The 19,713-nt window shown below is 39.5% G+C and overlaps 3 protein-coding genes across 3 annotated transcripts in view; 2 read left to right on the forward strand and 1 right to left on the reverse strand.

Moving 5' to 3' along the window:
- Positions 1 to 8,577, forward strand: part of LOC144657396 (nucleolar pre-ribosomal-associated protein 1-like) — a 40,288-nt gene extending 31,711 nt beyond the window's left edge. The window contains exons 26-37 of the mRNA XM_078517745.1: positions 819 to 929; positions 1,596 to 1,659; positions 2,087 to 2,249; positions 2,686 to 2,779; positions 3,541 to 3,701; positions 4,108 to 4,219; positions 4,341 to 4,447; positions 5,043 to 5,186; positions 5,651 to 5,760; positions 5,958 to 6,128; positions 6,445 to 7,307; positions 7,984 to 8,577. Coding sequence (XP_078373871.1) covers positions 819 to 929; positions 1,596 to 1,659; positions 2,087 to 2,249; positions 2,686 to 2,779; positions 3,541 to 3,701; positions 4,108 to 4,219; positions 4,341 to 4,447; positions 5,043 to 5,186; positions 5,651 to 5,760; positions 5,958 to 6,128; positions 6,445 to 7,307; positions 7,984 to 8,171 — 2,288 coding nt within the window. The 3' untranslated portion in view covers positions 8,172 to 8,577. The remainder of the gene's footprint in view (positions 1 to 818; positions 930 to 1,595; positions 1,660 to 2,086; positions 2,250 to 2,685; positions 2,780 to 3,540; positions 3,702 to 4,107; positions 4,220 to 4,340; positions 4,448 to 5,042; positions 5,187 to 5,650; positions 5,761 to 5,957; positions 6,129 to 6,444; positions 7,308 to 7,983) is intronic.
- An 83-nt stretch (positions 8,578 to 8,660) lies between these two features.
- LOC144657367 (cytoplasmic tRNA 2-thiolation protein 1-like) lies at positions 8,661 to 17,845 on the reverse strand. The gene is made up of 15 exons (XM_078517714.1): positions 17,647 to 17,845; positions 16,515 to 16,638; positions 16,048 to 16,166; positions 15,515 to 15,571; positions 14,703 to 14,760; positions 14,443 to 14,520; positions 13,763 to 13,804; positions 12,485 to 12,534; positions 12,311 to 12,375; positions 11,825 to 11,890; positions 11,604 to 11,662; positions 10,524 to 10,583; positions 10,077 to 10,164; positions 9,453 to 9,483; positions 8,661 to 8,797 (listed from the first exon to the last, which is right to left on the reverse strand). Exons 1-15 carry the CDS (start codon positions 17,701 to 17,703, stop codon positions 8,711 to 8,713), a joined length of 1,041 nt encoding a protein of 346 aa, XP_078373840.1. The 5' UTR covers positions 17,704 to 17,845; the 3' UTR covers positions 8,661 to 8,710.
- On the forward strand, positions 17,831 to 19,712 carry LOC144657363 (DNA excision repair protein ERCC-8-like). The gene has a single exon (XM_078517709.1). The coding sequence runs from the start codon at positions 17,886 to 17,888 to the stop codon at positions 19,110 to 19,112; it is 1,227 nt and encodes a 408-aa protein (XP_078373835.1). The 5' UTR covers positions 17,831 to 17,885; the 3' UTR covers positions 19,113 to 19,712.
- The last annotated feature ends 1 nt before the right edge of the window (position 19,713 follows it).

Consider the following 19,713-nt stretch of genomic DNA (forward strand, 5'->3'; position numbering starts at 1 on the left):
TGTATACTTATCAATTCTTGATATAGTGCCAACGCCAATTTCCTATTTTCAGCTAGTAAACAGCAATGAAATTTTCAGCCGAGAGGCCCCTCCCCCACGAAGTACTTTTTCTTGTACTTTTATAAACCTTTTATTGTGGATTTTTATTCATAAATACAGATGTGAATGCTTTAAATTAGCCTTACAATTGTCATTCTTTACCATCTGTTTGATACCAATAATTTACTAGGAAATTATTGCATGGGAAAAGATTTTTTCGCTCCCCGCCCTCTGTTCCCTGGCATCTTTCGTTTTGCGCTAGCGTCCAGGTCTCTCGCGATTGGTGAACCGTTCGCTAACAGAAGAAAAATAGGAAAATATAGGGCTGTAAACAGTGACTGAATTACAGCATTTCATACTTAATTTTGTATGTGCGACTTGATATCACTTCCTGACATAATAGCATTTGTCTATAAACCAGGACAAACAAATATTTCACGAAATTTCGTTGATTTTAATAAATTACGGTTTCCATGGAAGCCGATGTTTGTCGGGCTTGGCACTATATCTGAAAAATTTTCTGTTGGTGACCACTTTCATTGTGCACAATTCAACTAAAATTTCGAGCTAAGCCGCCGGACTATGGGACACTTTATATTTGGGAGTCCCGTTCTCAAGTTTGCCCTAAATTTTATTGTAAAGTTGCTTCATGAAACTTCTCTAAGAAATTGCTCACGGTGTTCAGTTAGAGTCTAAACTGTTAAGCGGAAAGCTCTTCAGTGACCGTGCTTCATAAGACAGTTTACGTTACAAGATCCTTAATTAATCTTTATTCGCAGAAACCCTTGTTGAGCTGATGGTTACAGTTGTGGAGTTGAGTCCTAACTGCTGCAAGTCGTCACACCTGCCTGTACTATTTGCAGCTTACTCTGCATCACTATCGACTACAGGTGAAAAAATTCGCTTTGTTTTAAGCTGTTACTTGGTGTGATGTAAGTAAAAGGTTTCAGCAACACTCAATCCCACGTCATACTATTTGGCGTCTTTCTTTCTTTTAAATGGTGCTAATTTTGTTTTATTTCACATTGATACTATAGCGTTTTTCACTTGAGTGTTCAAAGTAAATTGCGTTTGTTTTGGTTTTGAATTGTGAATTGCGTAGTGATTGGTTTAAAAAAACTCGTGTCATTTTCTTATCCAATCAGAAGTAAAACCAAAATCAATCGTGACTCGCTCACACACGTTTTTCCTCGCTTCGTGCCGGCTTCATGTATTTGTTTCGAGTTTAATTGGTTCACTGGATTGTCTTCTTCCTTTGTGATTGGTTGAGGTGATTGCTTTGGTTTTACGACACTCATTTCCATTTCCACTCCAAAGAAGTTTCGAATATTTAGGTCGAAAACAATTCTTGAAGAAGTAGTAGTATTTTCCTTGTAATTGCCCATTCTGTGTTTCTCTTATATTTAATTAATATCTTAGCGACACCTTTCATGGAAGCTAGTGATGGTACGGTGAAATGCTCGAGCTACAAACATGTGGCTCCTTGCAACGTAACCAACTCTCGTGTCTGAAATTGAACGTTATACACGTTGAGTTGCTATTGTGTTTGTTTTTAGATCAATCCATTCTGTACCTGTTGAATCTGTATGAGAAAAACCACGCATCGTTCAAGAATTACAGGTATTGTAATGAAACTATCACTAACTGTACTTGGTGTGTGGGGGCCTAAAATTTTGAAAAAAAAGGCCGGGGGGCAAAAAAAAACGAAATAAAAGTAAATCTTTGTGTTGGCTGTCGGGCCCTTGGTCCGCTCGCCGGTAGCTACGGAGATTTGATCAGACTAAAATTACTGCAGTTTAAAAAGAATTTTAGGGGATTCTGTTCAATTTATTTAAGTCTCATCCAAACAAACTTGCAAAGACTTTTAAAAGGAAAATCTTCTTGTGTTAAGGATTCTCGAAATTAAAAAGAATTTAAACTGGTGTAAGAATGGAATGAAATTCGAAATTTTTTGAATAATAGGAGGCAATAGAAACACTACGAAACTGCATAACAGAGTGGAAATGCGTTTGTTTAATTTGTATTTCCCGATTTTATCTTTTCACAGACCTTTTCTGTGGGGCCCAGCCGCTGCACAGCATCACCAAACCGCCAAGAGCCTGGGACCCTCCCTATGGCAACAACCAAGTGTCAGTGAAGTGCTGGAACAAATGGATGCCAGCAAAATGTATCAGTCAGCGGTGGCATTTCCACAGAGCAGGCTACTGCAGGTTTGTGAAGGTTTTGATGCATTTCCCGCCGGCTGCAACTCTGTGGAGGTGTTACACATGATACCGGGGATGACTTTCATACGGCTGCGAGTTCAACCCGGTCCCCGTATCGGTCGAGATTTTCTTACCTTTGGTACACGACGAACGCCCACTCGGTATGAAATCATTCTCCTGGTAGACTGGAACGGGTAACATGCGTAGTTTTAATCACTCCAAGATGGCGTCGCGTGAGCCGCGTTGGATGAAGGTTGAAGACAAAAAAAACTTTGAAGTGTCTCTTAATGTAAACGCGGTCTGAACTCGCCTTGCTACAAGATATAAAATGTAATGGAATCGACTAATTTACCGAGGACGTAGATACACATGCTCCAAAAACCATCTATTATACAGTTAACATTTAGAACTAAGGATGTATTATTTTTAATTTCTCTTTTAGCCACAAGTCCAGAGTGAGCTTTCTCGCCAGACACTCCAAGATGTTTACGACCCTTGTTTCCTCCTGCCGTTATTCAGCTGCCTTTTAGCTCCAAGTTAGTATTGACTATTAATAGTGTGTTCAGGCGGTCAGGTGGTTGACCGGTACGATAATCAATGTTATTTTAATAATCAAGGCGCGCAATGTCGTCAGATGAGTGTGATTGTATAAAACCCAGTAGTAGTCAGAATGTCTCCATCCTTACTAAGTTACGTCTAAGCTGACATTTGAGTTCGACTATCGCCTTTACACTACCGGTCTTGTTGGACTAGTGGCCTTGTACAGGCAACTTGAATGAAATAGCAATCAACCTATCAATCAACTTATCAACCTAGTAAATGGCCTAGCTCACAGCGAGTCTCACGTAGCTCAGTTGGTTAGAGCGCCCAACCGGTATCTGGGAGGCCATGGGTTCGATTCCCGTCGGGGACTCAGATTTTTTCTTTTTTTTTTCTTTGTCCCACGCGCGTGTCATGTAGAATAATTTCTTCACTATTTATCACCGAGCTTAAAATCTACCATCTTTATTATTTACTACAAATTTGATGATTTCGACATTGCTGATCCTAGCAGTATGCAGGACGCGTGTCACTTATCAACCTAGTAAATGGCCTAGCTCACAGCGAGTCTCGCGTAGCTCAGTTGGTTAGAGCGCCTAACCGGTATCTGGGAGGCCATGGGTTCGATTCCCGTCGGGGACTCAGATTTTTTCTTTGTCCCATGCTCGTGTCATGTAGAATAATTTCTTCACTATTTATCACCGAGCTTAAAATCTACCATCTTTATTATTTACTAAATATTTGTTTTGTTTGCTAGATTATCAAGTGGACTGTCGAAAGTTCCTGGAGCAAGGCTGCTTGAGTTTCGCAGTAGCCTCGTTGTCCTCACGTGATGTGCATGTGCGGCAAGCGGGATATCACTTGCTTAGCAGATACATGATGCATCTTGAAGGGGCCAGATTCAAAGAGAGAAAACAGGTCAGTGCAATATGCCAGCCAGTGTGTCCGAGTATACAGGCAGTTAGACTAACCGGCATACAATTAAGAGATTTGTTCACTTTAGAAAAGCGCATCTTGTTTCAAGCTTTCAGGTATTGGGTAAGGTGATGTGTAAAAATGAACGAAAGGTCCCAGGAGATTGAAAACAGAGAAATGAGGGAAAAAACGTGACGGGGTGAGGAAGATGCTCACCCTTTCTCTCTTCATCCCGCTCTCCTTGTTTCCTGCTTGCTTTTGTTTTCCGTTCACTGGCTTTCACTTTTACCCCGCATCCTGAGGACCTGAACATAAGAAGCTAAATTAATACACGAGGATACACGAGTACTTCTTGTCACTGAGTAAATAGGTGTAATAACTTGCTTGACTGATATTTTTTCTTTCTCAGATTTTCCATCTGTTGACATGTTTGAAGAATGGTATTACAGAAGCGAATTGCCGCATATCAAGTTTGATGGTGTGCTTTATAGCTCGTGTGGCCTACATTCTATTAAAACCAGGTTAGATCTGATTTGAAACTTGTCGTTACCACCCTTCCAATGGCCTAGGTATGCTTTTTAGCTTCTCTTGTGCGAAAAAATGATAACTGTACCCCTGTAATTCTTTGTTTACTCTCCGCAGAGCATCCTTTCTACATAATGATGAACAGCTTCCTACTTCAGAGACCTGCTTTGGATCTCAGAGATTTACCACTGTTTTTCACAATGTTCAATAGTAGCACCATGCAGGTAAAACTTGACTCTAGCTATCACAAAATTTTTTCTAAAATAGCCCTTTGCTAACGGTCACCTGGCACAAAATCCGCCATGCTGGAGGACAAGCTACGCTCTAGGCTATTCAAAACAAAGGAAAGCAAGCTGACTTGTTTAAGTCGCTTTGTTTTGGATGTCTCTCCAACAAGGTGTTATTTTGTAGCATGCGACCGTTTGCTGCATTGGGCCCATCTGCAATACGTGCACAGGAAATATTGTAGTCTCCCAGGACACGATGAGGTTTCCCTTTTTACCGACTAATAGAGCAGTTTTCAATTGAGTGTCGTAAAACCAAAACCAAAGTAATTACTCTGGCCAATCACAAAGGACACAGGCAATCCAGTGAACCAATCAAAACTCGAAGCAAATACATGTAGCTGGCACGAAGCGCGGGAAGCCGTGCGCGAGCGAGTCACGATTGGTTTTGGTTTTAGTTCTGATTGACTGAGAAAGTGGCGCGAGATTTTTAAGCCAATCAATAAGCGTAGTAATGCAAAACCAAAGCAAACGCAATTTACTTTCGACACTCAAGTGAAAACCGGTCTAAACGCTGCATTGGTTTGTCTCCTAGCACGTGACCGAGCGTTCCTGGATGCTACAGTTGCTGGTGGATGGAATGAAGGACAGTCCTGATTACTATCTGTATAAACGGCGTCACGTGATTGAATTAGCCCTGAGTTATCACGATTCACCGGTCAGCGATCATCACTCTCAGGTTTGAATACCTCATGTGGTAAAACATCAAACATAACCCTTGAAAGTGTACTGCAGATTGCAGTGACCAAATTGCGTTCCGAAGTGATCAGTATTTAATTTCTTGCAAATATCAAGAATGAATACTTTCGTGGCTGGTCTGACACGCATGTTTCGTCTCCGCCAAGAGACTCATCAGAGACCTTTCGGTGAAAGCTAACTCGTCGAACATCGCGTTTGAAGTCCCGCTAGCGTCGAAATGATGGTGCAATCTGGCCTTACATCGCGTAACCATTCCCAATTGCGTAACGTGTAAATTGTTATATCAAGAATATAGAAAATAATCAACTAGGAGTAGTGTACCACCACCATATTCTCGAGCGAACGTACAAAGACATGTATGGCATTTAGGAAAAGAATTGTTATTTTTAAGGTTAAGAGTTTAATGGTTAATTAAGTACTTAATGCTTTTGTTTGTTTGTGTAGAACTTAGTTACTCAATTGTTGCTATCAGCTCTGAAGATTCATCCAGCAGCTTATGATCTTACTAAAAACTACGGCATTGTAGCCTGGATCCACTCCTTGTGTTACAAGAGGTTAGTTAACTGACTCACTAAATGCCTTTGGTTTTTGTAACAAGTTTGTCGTGCACTTTTCATCGCGATTGAAACAAGTTGTTTCTTAGAGCACTTTTCTGTTACCACCAAACTTTCTACTTAAGTTTTGCGTTTGTGAAGCTCTGTAACGAGTCTTTTTGTTGCTGTCGTTGTTGTTTTTTGCTTCCTTTTACTAGTCCTGAAAGAACTGGTATAAGTCTGAACTTGCTTCAAATCCTTTGGTTTACACTACATGCTACCGACAAGAGCAGCAAAGACTTGGATGGGGAAGAAAAATCTGTTCGTCTACCTCCAAACGTAGCTCAAGAGTGCGCTTTAGTCTGCTGGACTCTTCTTGAGCAACTCAGGTAAACAAACTACTGTCAGAGACTGTGACTACAAAAAGTGACAAAAGTGTTGACACATTGTCATTTTAGCCTCCTTTTATTGCAAAACAATATTTTTTCACCCCTTCCCCCATATCAATTCTGTAGTTTGTTTCTGGAAGTCCTTTGCTGCGATCATGTAAAATTGGACGTGGGGAGGAGGGGGGGGGGGTACTTTGTTGTAGTGAAATTGAAAAACTTCAATGAGAAGTCAATGTGTCAACTACATTTGTCCAACATGGTAATTCCTCACTCAGTTCAGTTCATCTAGTAACCACATACTGTCTTTATTTTCCAGATCTTGCCCAAATGTGACTGATTCCTGTAGCTATTTCAAACTACTGGCATCCGTCATCACTTACCTAGCAGCCAATGAGCAGCCTTTTGGCTTGTCATGTGACCGTATTTTGAGCCTGTTAGGTTTGTGGTGTGCGGCATTTGACGAGACTTTGACACTGAATCAACTTCTGTCTTCACTAAACTTGAATGAAATGCTGAGCAGTAACGTCAAAACTGGTTCACCATCCGAGCCTGAGTATACCAAGCTGAAGACAGAAAGCTTGTGTTCGTTGTTAGAAATTCGCACATCATGGCAGCCGTCGGGCACAGAAACAAACCAGACTTCATTACAACAGACAATTCTTGTTGTCTTGCACTTTGGACTGATGTGCTGCCGTGATTCATCCTTGGTTAACAAGCTTGATATTGATTGTTCTTCAAGCAGTGAAAGCCAAACACCAATTTGCCTGCTTGCACTTCTACGTTGGTTTAGAAGATGTCTAGTAAAAGGCCGTGCACTTCAAGATCGTCTTGTAACAGAGAGCTCTTCCTCTGAAGTTAAACTTCTCTTACAGCTGTACCAGGTTGGTCCGTCCAACAAGTCGAGCTGCTCGCTACAACAAACTGAACACGACAAACGCGTTGAGAACTCTGGCTTTGCAGTGACAAGGGAGCTCAACACCATTTGTCTGGTCATACTTGCTGCTGCTCAGCGAGTTAAGCGGGAGGGCGATGAAAAAGGATCACTGCAGCCAGCGGTCTGCCAGCTTATCTCTAAGGAGCCATATGTTGAGGTTATCACTAAAGGACTGGAGAAAGTGATTCTTCCTTTGCTACCTGACCCCTGTAGCGACTTCAAGGAGAGTTGTCATCAGGATCAAGGCGAGTATAATCTTTATCTTGGAAAACAAGAACGTCTGTAAAGTACTCTAAAGTGTTCTGTCGAGAAATGTCAACCCTTGGCTTCAAAATTGTCTCAAAATTTCATACGGTTTCACATTTTTTCAGCCTTGGACTTGACTGAATTACTGGTAGAACACCTTCTATTTGCACTCTCTTAATGTGATTACTTTAGAAAATTAAACTTAGTAGGGGATTAGCAGATTAAAAGCCCACATCTCCCATATTAAGTTTGTGTGACAGCCTGATCAGACTGAGTTTGCTTTATTTGAAATAGATAGGAGGGGAGATTTTCCTGCCTGGATTTTTGACCATCCAATAAAAAACACAGATCCATACGTAGTCTAAGAATAGCTAAGTCGTCGCAGGCCTTGGTTCACGTTCCCCACTCCTGGGTTTGAGCTCCTTTCCTATAGACTAGTGTGGAAGTGGCAGCTAATGGTCACATGGTAGAAAATAACACTTTGCTGGAGGGCAACCAAATTTCTGGGACATCCAAAACAAAGCGACTTCAACCAGTCATGCTTGAACTTTGTTTTGAATGTCCTAGAGAAGAGCCTGCCCTCAGGCATGTCGGATTTTGAACCATGTTATCTAAGCTACATAGGGCCCATTTTAACCTTCTGTATGCTAACCACCGCTTGTTGTTTTGCCACAGATCTTGTCCTGCACGAGCTGGTGTCTCTTTTAATGCAAGAGCTGTGGTTAGAAAGACCCATTCCTCACCAGTTCCTCTCACACGTGCTCAGTCAGTGTCACAGTGGGTACCCTGTGGTGGAGGAACTGATGCAGTCGCTTGGTGGGACAAAGATCATTACAAAGTGGATACAGAAAGATAGAGGCTGATAGCTAGTGCTTTTTATAGCGTAACATCACGTGTGCTAGACAAGAACGAAAGTGTCAGTGAAGATGCCCCGTACTCCAACCATGGAGACTAACTGAAGTAATCACGTGCAAGGATTTTGAAAAAAAAACTATCACTTTGCCGGTCGAAGAACTTTAACTCGAACAAGTTTAGGGACGGACCATTTTTTTTTTGGAGAGAGGGGGATAAACTTTTTTAAAGACAAACAATTTTTTTTTTCAGTGTCGTTGTCTGTGCAAATAATTGTTTCCGGCTGCATCTTCCTGCAGACAATGTTTTTTTATGTCTGCAATCAATTTTTGGGCTTGTTTGCTTTTGCAAACAATTTATTTTTAGGATTTTTTATTTCCCCCACCCTCCAAAAAATAATGGTCGGTCCCTTACATGCTATTTATACTTGCGCACGACGCTTGCTTCCCATACAACTCCCACAATTTCAAGCCTTGATAACTGAAAATAGAACCACATCGTCGCCTTTGAATTTCAGATCTATTTATTGTTTTATATACAATGTATTGTATCAAAAGTCTAGAGACTTCGCAGCGCTGCTGTTGTCTCCACTAGCGGACGGACTGGAAACACTATCAGCATTGCTCAGGACTTCTATCTGGAAGAAGAAAATACAAGTAAATATAAATTCTGATTGGTATATTTATTCTTTTGCCTCCAAAGATCGAAGAGAAATGTATGTTGAATCAATGAAAATTATCCTTAAGTGGGGTTGATATATAGAGGATATTACATGGTTGCGCGGAGATATGAAATTTATCTTCGAGTGTTCAAATCGATATCTCAGAGTGAGCACAGCAAACGAGTGGGATATCGATTTGAACACGAGAAGATAAATTTCATATCTCCAAGCAACCATGTAATATTCTGTTTATTATATAAACCTACTACTTACGATGTTTTTGACGATTTTCCGAAGATTACCGACCATTTTCCGAAGATTTGCAAAATGTTGTCCGAAGGTCGTACGAATGTTTCCGAACATTTTCCGAACTTTTCCGAACTTTTCCGAAGATTGCCAAAGATGTTCGAGGAAGATCCGAAAATGTTTCGACTTAATATCGATTTACTTTGGCTCATTCAGCATTGAAACAGGGCAAACTGGTCATAAAATGTTTGGAAATCGATATCTTCACATGTGAAAATAACATTTTATTTTCACGTGTGAAGATATGATTTTTTCGTGCGAAAGATTTCCTGGTATTTCACTGATGTTTATATAATAAAGAATACTACAAAGAGATGGAACTTACCTGGGCTTTGGTTGTTTTGCCGATACCCAACCTAAGGATCAGAAATGCCATTAGAAATAGCTGAGTAAACAGACAACATTTCGCGGCGCTGCGAAACGACGTCCATTTAATTACTCGGGATAGTCGCCTACAACAGTCTCTCAAGACTACCCACACTACTAGTCAAACTACTGATGGCTCTGTTGTGGTTTAAATTTATCTGTGGTTAAAATTTTTCAAACCAGTTTTATTTTAATTTCCTTTTGTTTCACATTATGATAATGAATATGAAACAATGTTAGTTTGAAAATTATTAAACCAAAGGTAAATTTTAACCACAACAGCTCCAACCATTAAGAATGCGTGATTGCATATGGTTGTAAGAAAATTAAAGTCTTTTCGAAGGCTTTTTCGTATAGCTACTCCCCAAAGATAGGAAGCTAGTCCAGGTTACCCCCAAAATTCTGTCAAGTTGCCCTCACAGTTCAGCGGCACTCACACTTGGAAAGAGGCACTGTGAGAGTAGTGTCTCTCCCAAGAGACCGCTTTCAGGGCTCTAATCTGAGTCCAACGCGCTAAAAATTGGGCCACCGCGCCTCGTACAGTTGGAAAACGCAATAGTCTTTTTAAAGTAATAGTCTTTACCTGGGTAGTCCCTTGTTAAGCCCTTCCAGCAGTACACACGCCTTACACAATGGTTGACTGGAAATATATCCACATCTCTTACAAATACCTGCAATAAGAAAACGAATTATCATCGATCGCCCAAGTAACTTCATGGAAAGCAAAGATCACTTTCCGTTAACGTCCACAAATCATGAACAGAACTGTTTTGCCTCGCGTCACCGCTGTGATCTTCGACAACTCGTTCAGGACAAACGCTACTTGATTTACATGTAGGTATTGATATTCCAACACATTCTCTTACTTATAACGATAAGAAATGCATTGACTCCAATTGGAGAATTTCTATTCTGATATTAGGGGGTTAATATGGTAGTGTAAGTACAAGCTAGAGCTAGTCTGGACAAAAATGTCGAGACGGCCAAATTTTGACTGATTTGGGTACCGTACAGTAGCTATAAATAATACCTTGTACAGGCATCTTGACATCCTTTTTCACAGACAAGCTTTCTCCGGAGTGGATTATATCTGTAAGATGCAGAAAGTGATACAACTTAAGTTCTTCGTTAGCCCAGGAGTTATTTGGAGACCTAGGGGTTGGTAACTTACGGGCAGATACCAATTTGAAGTTCTTGAATTAGGCTATCAGTACGTAAATAAGGTCCAACTTGAAGTTCGTCAACCTCGTTACTAGGGTCTCTCCCTGGGAACGAGGTTGGAAGTTCGTCCTTTAGGTTCCAAGGTTAGGTTCGTTAATCAGGTACTCATTCGAGTAACAACAACAAAACAACCATTTTATTTTGCCAAAATAAAAAGAAATAATTACAGCATAAAATAAATTAAAATAGGCAAAAAATACTACCCAGAATCAAAATAAACTAAACGAGCTGAGTTGCGATATTTAGGTTCGCATTTGTAGTTAGTGACTAAAGCTTATTAAATGAGGAACTCATTCTAGAACCGTAAAATTAGTTGCTCAATCTGAAGTTCATCGTCTTGGGGACACATGTAGTTAAAAAGCGAGGAAAGAGATCGAGAAGATGAGACCCGGGGGGGGCACCCTGTATATTTTTGGGTGGGGGTGTGCCGCTGGGAATTTGAAGCCCTTGCCCTATACCAGACCATGTTCAGCTGATTTTTGCAACCCTATACCAGACTAGACACCGTAAATCCCTACCCTATCCCAGACTTGCAGTTTTTTAGAACTGCATCACTATCAGTGTTTCAATGGAAAACCATCTGTCAACAACGATGTTGCGATGATTTTATTTACGTTTAGGAAAGCCTCTTTCTCTTCTGAGTTTCTATTCCTATTCTGGACTAAATTCGTCATAACACAGATCAGTTTTCCGGCAAATGCTACCCTTTTCTAGACCAAAACTTTCTGATTTCTTAACCCTATCCCAGACTAAACTGCTTGAAAACCCTACCCTTCACAGCGGCACATACCTATATAGCTCATATATGGGAGTGCCCCCCCCCCCCCGGGAGATGAGACTTATACAATCGAAAAGCACAGTTACCTTCGTTTCTCAAATTAATACTTACCCAAGATTGAGCTCGGACGTATTTTTTCTAAATCCTTGAGAAAGGTTCTGGCATGACCCCTGTTGGGAAAGGACGGTGTTAACTATATGTCAACATAACATGGAACTAATTGATGATTTTCGTTATTCTCTTTATTTTGTTTGACTATTTACTATACTATTACTATTCGGAAACGATAGATTGCCCTTGAGGCGCAAAAGTAAAAGACAGCACATGCTCACCTGTAGGCATTTGGAGAATAAATACACTCTGTTGAAAAGTAGTCCAATTTTTTGAAGTAAGCATACCTGTGCATCACGAAAATGAAAAAAAAAATATTTTTAGGTGGCGATTTAACATGAAAGAAAAAAATAAAACGTGAACAAAGCCATATTCACAACTTCCACGAAAAAACTCTCCTCATTTTCTTGTTCCTGGTTGTTCGTAAAAATCACAAAAAAACACTACCAATAAGCCAAAAGCTTTTCTTTTATCAACCTTCCCGTTACAGCAGTGACGAAAAACCCACAAATTTTTGGCAATTGCGGCAACACAAATCCGGCACCTCTGTTACGGTAGTGGCTTTTTCTAAAGAGATTGTTAAATAATAAAATAAATAACTGGGCACTCGTTCTGGCAACAACAAGAGGCCGTAATAACGAGGTGTTGTTATTATTAACGCATGTATATGTTCCGAGTCTGAAATTAACCCTGGTCGTGATACTTACATTACAATTTCTTTTTCATAAGTGTACTTGAATGGTTTACAACGTGGGATTGCACCGTCGGTTCCCTAAGACAAACGGAAAATCATTCTTATAAATAACGAAAAAAAAAAAAACTTTCTCACTCTTTCATACGGACAGGCATTATCATATACACAGGTAGAAAGTTTGTCATACCGTCACAATAGCTGTACAGCGCCTGAGTCTTGCTATGTCCCCTCGTAAAACTGAAGCGCAAAACAAATTTTATACGTACGTCAAGTATTCATACCTAGCCTTTTAATTAAACGAAAAGAAAATTCTAAGAAATCCATATTCATGCATGGTTAGAAATGGTAGTGGGACCATTTTGATATTGCTAAAAATATTATATTTTGCGAATTGATAACTGGAGGCCAAATTTTGACAGCCATGATGCCTCCGTTTATGTTGCTCAACCTATACAGTACAGTGAAACTTTGCAGATAATTTTTTTATTATAAGTAGTTTTAAACCGCTGCTCTCATTTTGGTTTAGTATAGAGAACAGTAGATTTCTAACAGATTGTTGTTGAAGGAGTGGTGACTGCCGTGACACAGTTGTATTCTTACTTGTTTATCAACCTTCTTTGTGTCTCCGATAAATAATACTTTAAGGGCCCACTGACGGATTTCTCGCGCGTTGCTAAGGTGCTAAAAGAGCGCGCGCTGTATTGCGTGTACGCTATCTGTACGCGCCAGATGTGCGAAAAAATTTCCTTTCGAACACTTCTTCAAACTCACCAAATAAGATGAAACAATAAGAACTACCGAAAACTTCCTGACTAACAGTTGACTTCACATCTGAGAATCAGTCAGATTAAATTGAACCAGGAAAAGCAGTTTTTTTACACATGCAAATAATCTCAAAAGCGTACGCGTACAACTAGCGCGCGCACTGTTCTCTTGTCAGATGAATTACGCATGCGTAAACAAAATGATTTCCGGTTTGCAGAAAAAATCTAAATACTTGGCGGTCTTTAATTTGATTCACTTTTTTTCGACGTTATATTTTTCAGACCTGGGTCGGGAACATAACTAAGTATTCCTTTGCTTAAATCATTTTTAATAAAAATTTTATGGACAAATCAATATTTTAAATCTCTCTAAAAAAATTATTTTCCATAATGAAATGAAACCCATACTTACCAAGATACAAAAACAAATAAAGATCATGACACCATGAATGATTTTCTGATAACATGCAAAACATCAAAAATTTTAGACTTTTTCTTTATTAGTCACGTGATCATGGGCGTGGCCCGATGACGTCATATTTACGCAATGAGCTGAGTAAAAGATTCAACCATAACTAAACAAGAAAAATTGCTAAAACAATATAACCGTGAATGTCCCTAGCAACGGGTCCAAATATATACGTCAGTGGGCCCTTAACATTCCAAATGCAAGTTACTTAAGTGTTAATAAAAGGACTTACCATTCATAATTACTGTTTCTGCTATGTCATCTGCATTGTGACCTGCAATTGTTAATTTAATTTAAAACAACAAGATTATCCCAAACATATAGTTTATTTTGTATTGTACTTTGTTGTTACAGTATGTTCAGCAACTTTGGGTGTTTGCTTAATGACTAAAGAACTTGTATTGTTTTTCATATTAGAATGTTTTTGATGATCAATACCGTAGAATTCCGGTTATAAGCCCCCCCACTTATAAGCCCCCCCGGTTATAGGCCCATCTACCTGGAAACAAAAAAATACATCCGATTATAAGCCCCCCCGGATATAAGCCCCCTCTGCCGGATGACAGTACTGAACAAGGCTAAATTTTGCTTTATTATGCGTTTTCAACTTAAAAACGTATTTCGATCAACACTCCCGAGACTCGTTTCGAAACGTTTTTTTCATTCCGCTTATAAGCCCTCCCGGATATAAGCCCCTCCACTTATAAGCCCACCCAAAATCTCTTACGAAGTTGTATAAGCCCAGGGCTTATAACCGGAATTCTACGGTATGTTACTTTAAAGCATACTTCGTTTTTATAACATCGTGACAAGTTGTTGTCATTACAGTGCGACGCGTCTTACCGTGGACACCCAACAAACTCGTTTACAAGTGTGCTTTCTAATAACATCCAAGAAACAACCTGTACAAACCTGTTACTATTTTATCAACCTTTAAAGCCATAGCTCCCCTGTCCAGAGCTTGCCGTCTAAATACTCCACAAAATGTACCTATAAACCACAACACAGAATTTAATAGCCTATTCTGTCAGTCTTGTAATGCGTAAGAAACTTTACTAATTGTTTCTTAACTCTACGCATGCATCAACTGGAGACGTTAATCTTGTTCTTGACTTAACAATCAGTTTAGTTTTGTTGTTGAATTTAACAATAACGTTCTCATCCTCACTTACAATTATTTTTCAGTCCTATCTGCTTGACAATAGCATCCATGGTCCAGCCATAGAGTTCCTAAAATTACCAGTAGTAAGAAGATAATCAATGTGTGACATTTTTTTGACAACTTCAAAATAATAAATGGGTTTCATTTATGGATTCTGTTTGATAACATGTAAATGGTTTTTGATTACTGTATCAGTGAATCGAGTTAGTGCCTGGGACACTTTTTAATTTGGGAACCCAAGGGAGGTGGGGGGTGGGTGTAATTGAATCGTGGAAGTGGCTATGCACTGTTGCCTCAGTAAGGGTTTTTGTTTGGCTATGGCGCTGTACACCAATTAAAAGGAAAATGAACCACAGACGATTTCAATGTACCATGATGGATCTGTAATAGAAACAGAATAGGGATACGTATTGGAATAGGGGTGATTACCTACATTAGTATAGGGGTGCTTATTGGAATAGGGGTGCTTATATAGGGGTTAACATGTATAAGGGTAGTTATTGGTATGGAACCTTGAATGGCAAAAACACATTGAAAGGGGATGCATATTAAAAGAAGGGGGGCTAAATTGAATCATTGTCGTAATAGGTTAATTAAATGAACAATCAAAAAGTCAACAGTGAGGAAGTGGGGATTAAATGGAAGGTGTTAGATTTCTTGCCAGTGACATGTTGCTTTAATTTAATGTCAGTTTCGGTGATACACTGTTTCGGTTTTGATTGGCATCAAATTAAATGGAACCCATCAGAAACACAAGTCGCTGTCATGGTCTGGAAAACTGATGTTAAAATGTACCAGTTACCAGGACTAAACTATTCTTACCTCATAGGAAACAATCTTCAATGGCAGCTCATACTGCATTTCATTTCTCTTCACAGTCTGTCATTAAACACATGTTGATTCAGTTCATTGCCTTTTGATATGTTACGTACTACACGTAACATAGGTAATTAATATATTCAATACCGTATCCAAATAAGGATTTCTGATTTGCATTATTTCATTCACATACATGACTTTGTATATCACATATCAGGACATGATCCTTTTTCTCATACAGAAGCAATATTGACCTTGCTCCAAATCCTGTTGAGACCCTAAATCATGCTAAACAGCTTTCAGGTAAGTTTATTGGCCCACAAGCACCAGTGGGTTGCAAGCCAATCGCAGGTTAGCACCCCAGAAAAAACAGTACCCAATTATACTCTTGGGTAATCAATATCTCTCAAATTGTGTATCATACATGGACATCCCATTTGCATTTATTAATTAAGGCAAAAACACCACTTGCCTTGGGGCTCAAAGGGTTCATCAATAGTCATAATAAAATTAATTTGGATTGTTTTTCCATGTACCTCTAGAGAATCATCCCTGTAACCAGTTATTCCCTCATCCACAGATAATAAAATCAACTTTAATCCATAGTCGTATTCTTCATTAAGCTTTTTCAGTACATAAGCCAACACAGTAGAATCTGAAGAATAAACAACAGTGTCAGAAACACCGATATAGTGACAAAAGAGCACATGTTAATGCAGTCATCTACATTTAAATAAAAGTTTCTACAGATACAATAATGGTAAGTTAGCTAGCATTTCCTCCTCTTGGAATAGTCAGCAATTCCAAGCCTGAACGACATTTCAGTTTCAAGCTGGCAAGAGTAGCGGTTGAGTAGCAGTTCTTAGTGCCCCCCATTTGGGAGGTATACACTTACATGGATATACAGTGTACATCCCTTATTGGAGATGTCCACTAAGAGAGGGGGACCCCTTATAAGAAATGTCCCAACCTCAGTAGTAGACTGACTGTTGAAAGGATTTACCTTTTCCACCAGATGCACCAATAGCAACAACTTGTCCTTTTGCAAAGAGTTTGTTGGAGATTATTGTGTGGTGGACTTCTGTCTCAAATGTGATGTAAAAACAATCCTTGCAAAGAGCATCACCCTGATTTTGAAAAAAAGTACAAGAAATTAAAAACTACTACATACAACTAAAACATGTTAAAAAACAGTACTGTCAATATATTGATCTTAAAATTTTGGGGTATCTAATCGAATGTCGTCAATTGTACCCAATAGAACACTGATCATCCAATTGGGTTCAGTAATCGAACATGATCAATCTCACAATACAATTTGGTGAATCAAACACAATTGAAGGTTCAATTATCCAACAGTCAACAATCATACCACACTCCTGTTTGTTTGATTTTGTTGTCTGTTTTTTGGACAGTCTTCTGCTTATTGCATTTAATACAAAAATTTACAAAATAAAGATTGATTGTGATTTCTCCTGAGTGATTTACAGTCAACTCTCTCTATAACGGACACCTTCGGGACCCGCTCCAACTGTTCCTCTTGGAGAGGTGTCCATTATATAGGAAGTTCAGTTACAGTAAAATGACTAAAAACAACAGGGAAAGGACCAACACCAGGTGTCTGTCTTATTGAAGTGTCTGTTAAGAGAGAGTTGACTGTACTTATTTTCATGTGCCAAGAAAAGTATTACAAACTAAATCAAATCAGATTAATTTGATTGTGTTTAATGTTGTTTCATTGGTTTGTTTCGTTTGATAATCAAACTCACTGCAAATTGGAGTTTGATTTTTGTTTGATTATTGAACCCAATCATTATTGATTAGATACCACAGGTAAAATTATTTGAACTTATAATATTCTCTTGGGAATGCGCTCCCAAGAGAATATAATAAAGACAGATACAGCTATGTCACTGACAAGATCGAAGAATACAGTTCACCAGGGCAAAACTAAATTACAGTTCTACAAGTATGGAATAACACTGGCAAAATATTAAGACTTACTTACTAGTTTATGATATAAAAGTTGAGTCCAGACCATGATGCAATGATAGGTCATGATATGCAAGGTCAATTCAGCCTCTTTTGAATTTATCCGAAACTAACTGGAGAGTGTAGCAATAAAGGCAACTTACCGTTTTTGGTCGCTTTAAAATCGCCTTATTTCCACAGATCTTACAACAAAGAGGCATCCTGTCTTTGAAAAAAAATAAATTAGTCTACCGGTTGGAGAAACCACGAGAATCAACCATCCGCCATGTTGGTTTGTTTTCAATCCCAGTCTCCTTTCGGTCACGTCACAAAATACGAAGCCTGGTTGATTTTGCTTCGTCGACAGTTTTCAATTTGCTTGTGGCTGTAAAACAAGTTTTTGATGTCTTTCAGCGTAAAAATGTTTCATTCCTTGTACATGAGAGAACAAGCGACACTTTCTGCCTATCTGTTCTCCCAAGCTGAACGAACGAAACGAGTGCGATCCATAAAGCTGAGTCAAAATGGGGAAATGGAACAAGTCCACAAATCTGGGATAAACTGCGTTGACATCGACACAGGCGAGGGAAAATATCTTTTGTCTTCCGGTTCAAATGGACGAATAACCGTTCATGATATAGAGGAATGTTTCTTTCGTGACACGTTCAAATGCATGTCAGTCGCTACAGTGGAAAGAACGTTTAAAGACAGCCACAAACACAGTGTGGAAACTGTTCAATGGTACCCAAATGACACAGGCATGTTTTTATCTAGTTCGGTTGACTCGACACTCAAAGTATGGGATACAAACGCACTTGAAGTTGTCGAGAACTTTCGGCTCGAAGGGATGGTCTACCATCATCAAATGCCAAAGAATGCCACGAAACATTGCCTGGTGGCGACAGCATGCGAGGACTCAAGAGTGTATCTTTGTGATTTGAAATCAGGTTCTGCGATTCATATTTTAAAGGGACATTCCAAGGCAGTTGTTTCTGTGGCCTGGTCACCAAGAAATGAATATTTTTTAGCTACTGGTAGTCGCGACAATAAAGTGCTTCTGTGGGATGTGCGAAAAGCTGTTGGGAGTCTCCTCTCATTAGATCAACACAACGGCAAAGGCGGGGCCAGATCATCAACAATAAGTACAGCTCATAATGGTCATGTGAACGGTATTTCCTTCTCACATGATGGATTGCACTTATTGACTTATGGAACAGATGATCGTTTAAGGTTGTGGGATACATTCACTGGAAAGAACACCCTTGTTAATTTCGGCGGCGTCCACAATCCCAGTCGGAAGGCAGTTAAGCTTTGCCTATCCAGTGGAACTACAGAAGAGGTGGCATTTGTTCCTTCTGGTAGTAATATTGAAGTTTATGACCTTGTTACAGGAAGGCATGTAGCCACTCTTGGTGGTCATTACAATAATGTAAACTGCTGCACATTTCATCAGCATTTTCAAGCTCTCTTCAGTGGATCAAATGATACAAGTCTTTTAGTATGGCTTCCTAAAATGAATCGGACTGGAGATATAAAGGCAGGTCAGTCAACAGAGGCTGTCATTAGTGCTGCAGATAAAGTTGATAATCCTTATCAGGACTCATGGAGCAGCGATGAAGAGGAAACATGAAAAAAACACCAACAACAGCATGTTTAGTCTACAGCATGTTAAGAAAGGACAATTATGTTGGCTTGCCCATAACCTTCGCCCAGAATTCATATCAGAGTGGGGCACGTCTTCCTTCCCCAACCTCATACCCAGGTCTCTCCCCCACCCTCCCCCTTCTCTGGCTCTGGGGGGCGGGGAGGAGAGACCCTGGGAACAAGGTTGTTCCTTCCGAACTTTAAACAGCTTGACAATGTAAAAAATATATAAAAAGGTAGACATAAGTGGAACCTCTACTTTGGGCTACCTCCTTTAGGTGACATAACATTTTTTGTAGCAAAATGGTCAAATGCTCTGTGTATCAACCACTTCTATAGCCTAAATTTCAGATGTCTTCCTCTGGTTGCTTACTCCAAAATAGTCACTGATACTGTCAAGTGATGTCACTACACTTTGATTTAATTCATGCAGAAAATATTCTGTCAAGGCCATCACTTTGGAAAACAAAGGGCCGCTGCATGAAAAACAAAAGCAGCAGTTGATCGACATAAAAAAGTACAGCAGGATTAATGCTGTTACAAAGGAACAAAATTTTTATATAAATATCATACTCATTAAAAATGAG

The sequence above is a fragment of the Oculina patagonica genome, chromosome 6, assembly GCF_052425735.1.
Source record: "Oculina patagonica isolate OP01 chromosome 6, crgOcupat, whole genome shotgun sequence".
In the NCBI taxonomy this organism is placed as follows: Eukaryota; Metazoa; Cnidaria; class Anthozoa; order Scleractinia; family Oculinidae; genus Oculina; species Oculina patagonica.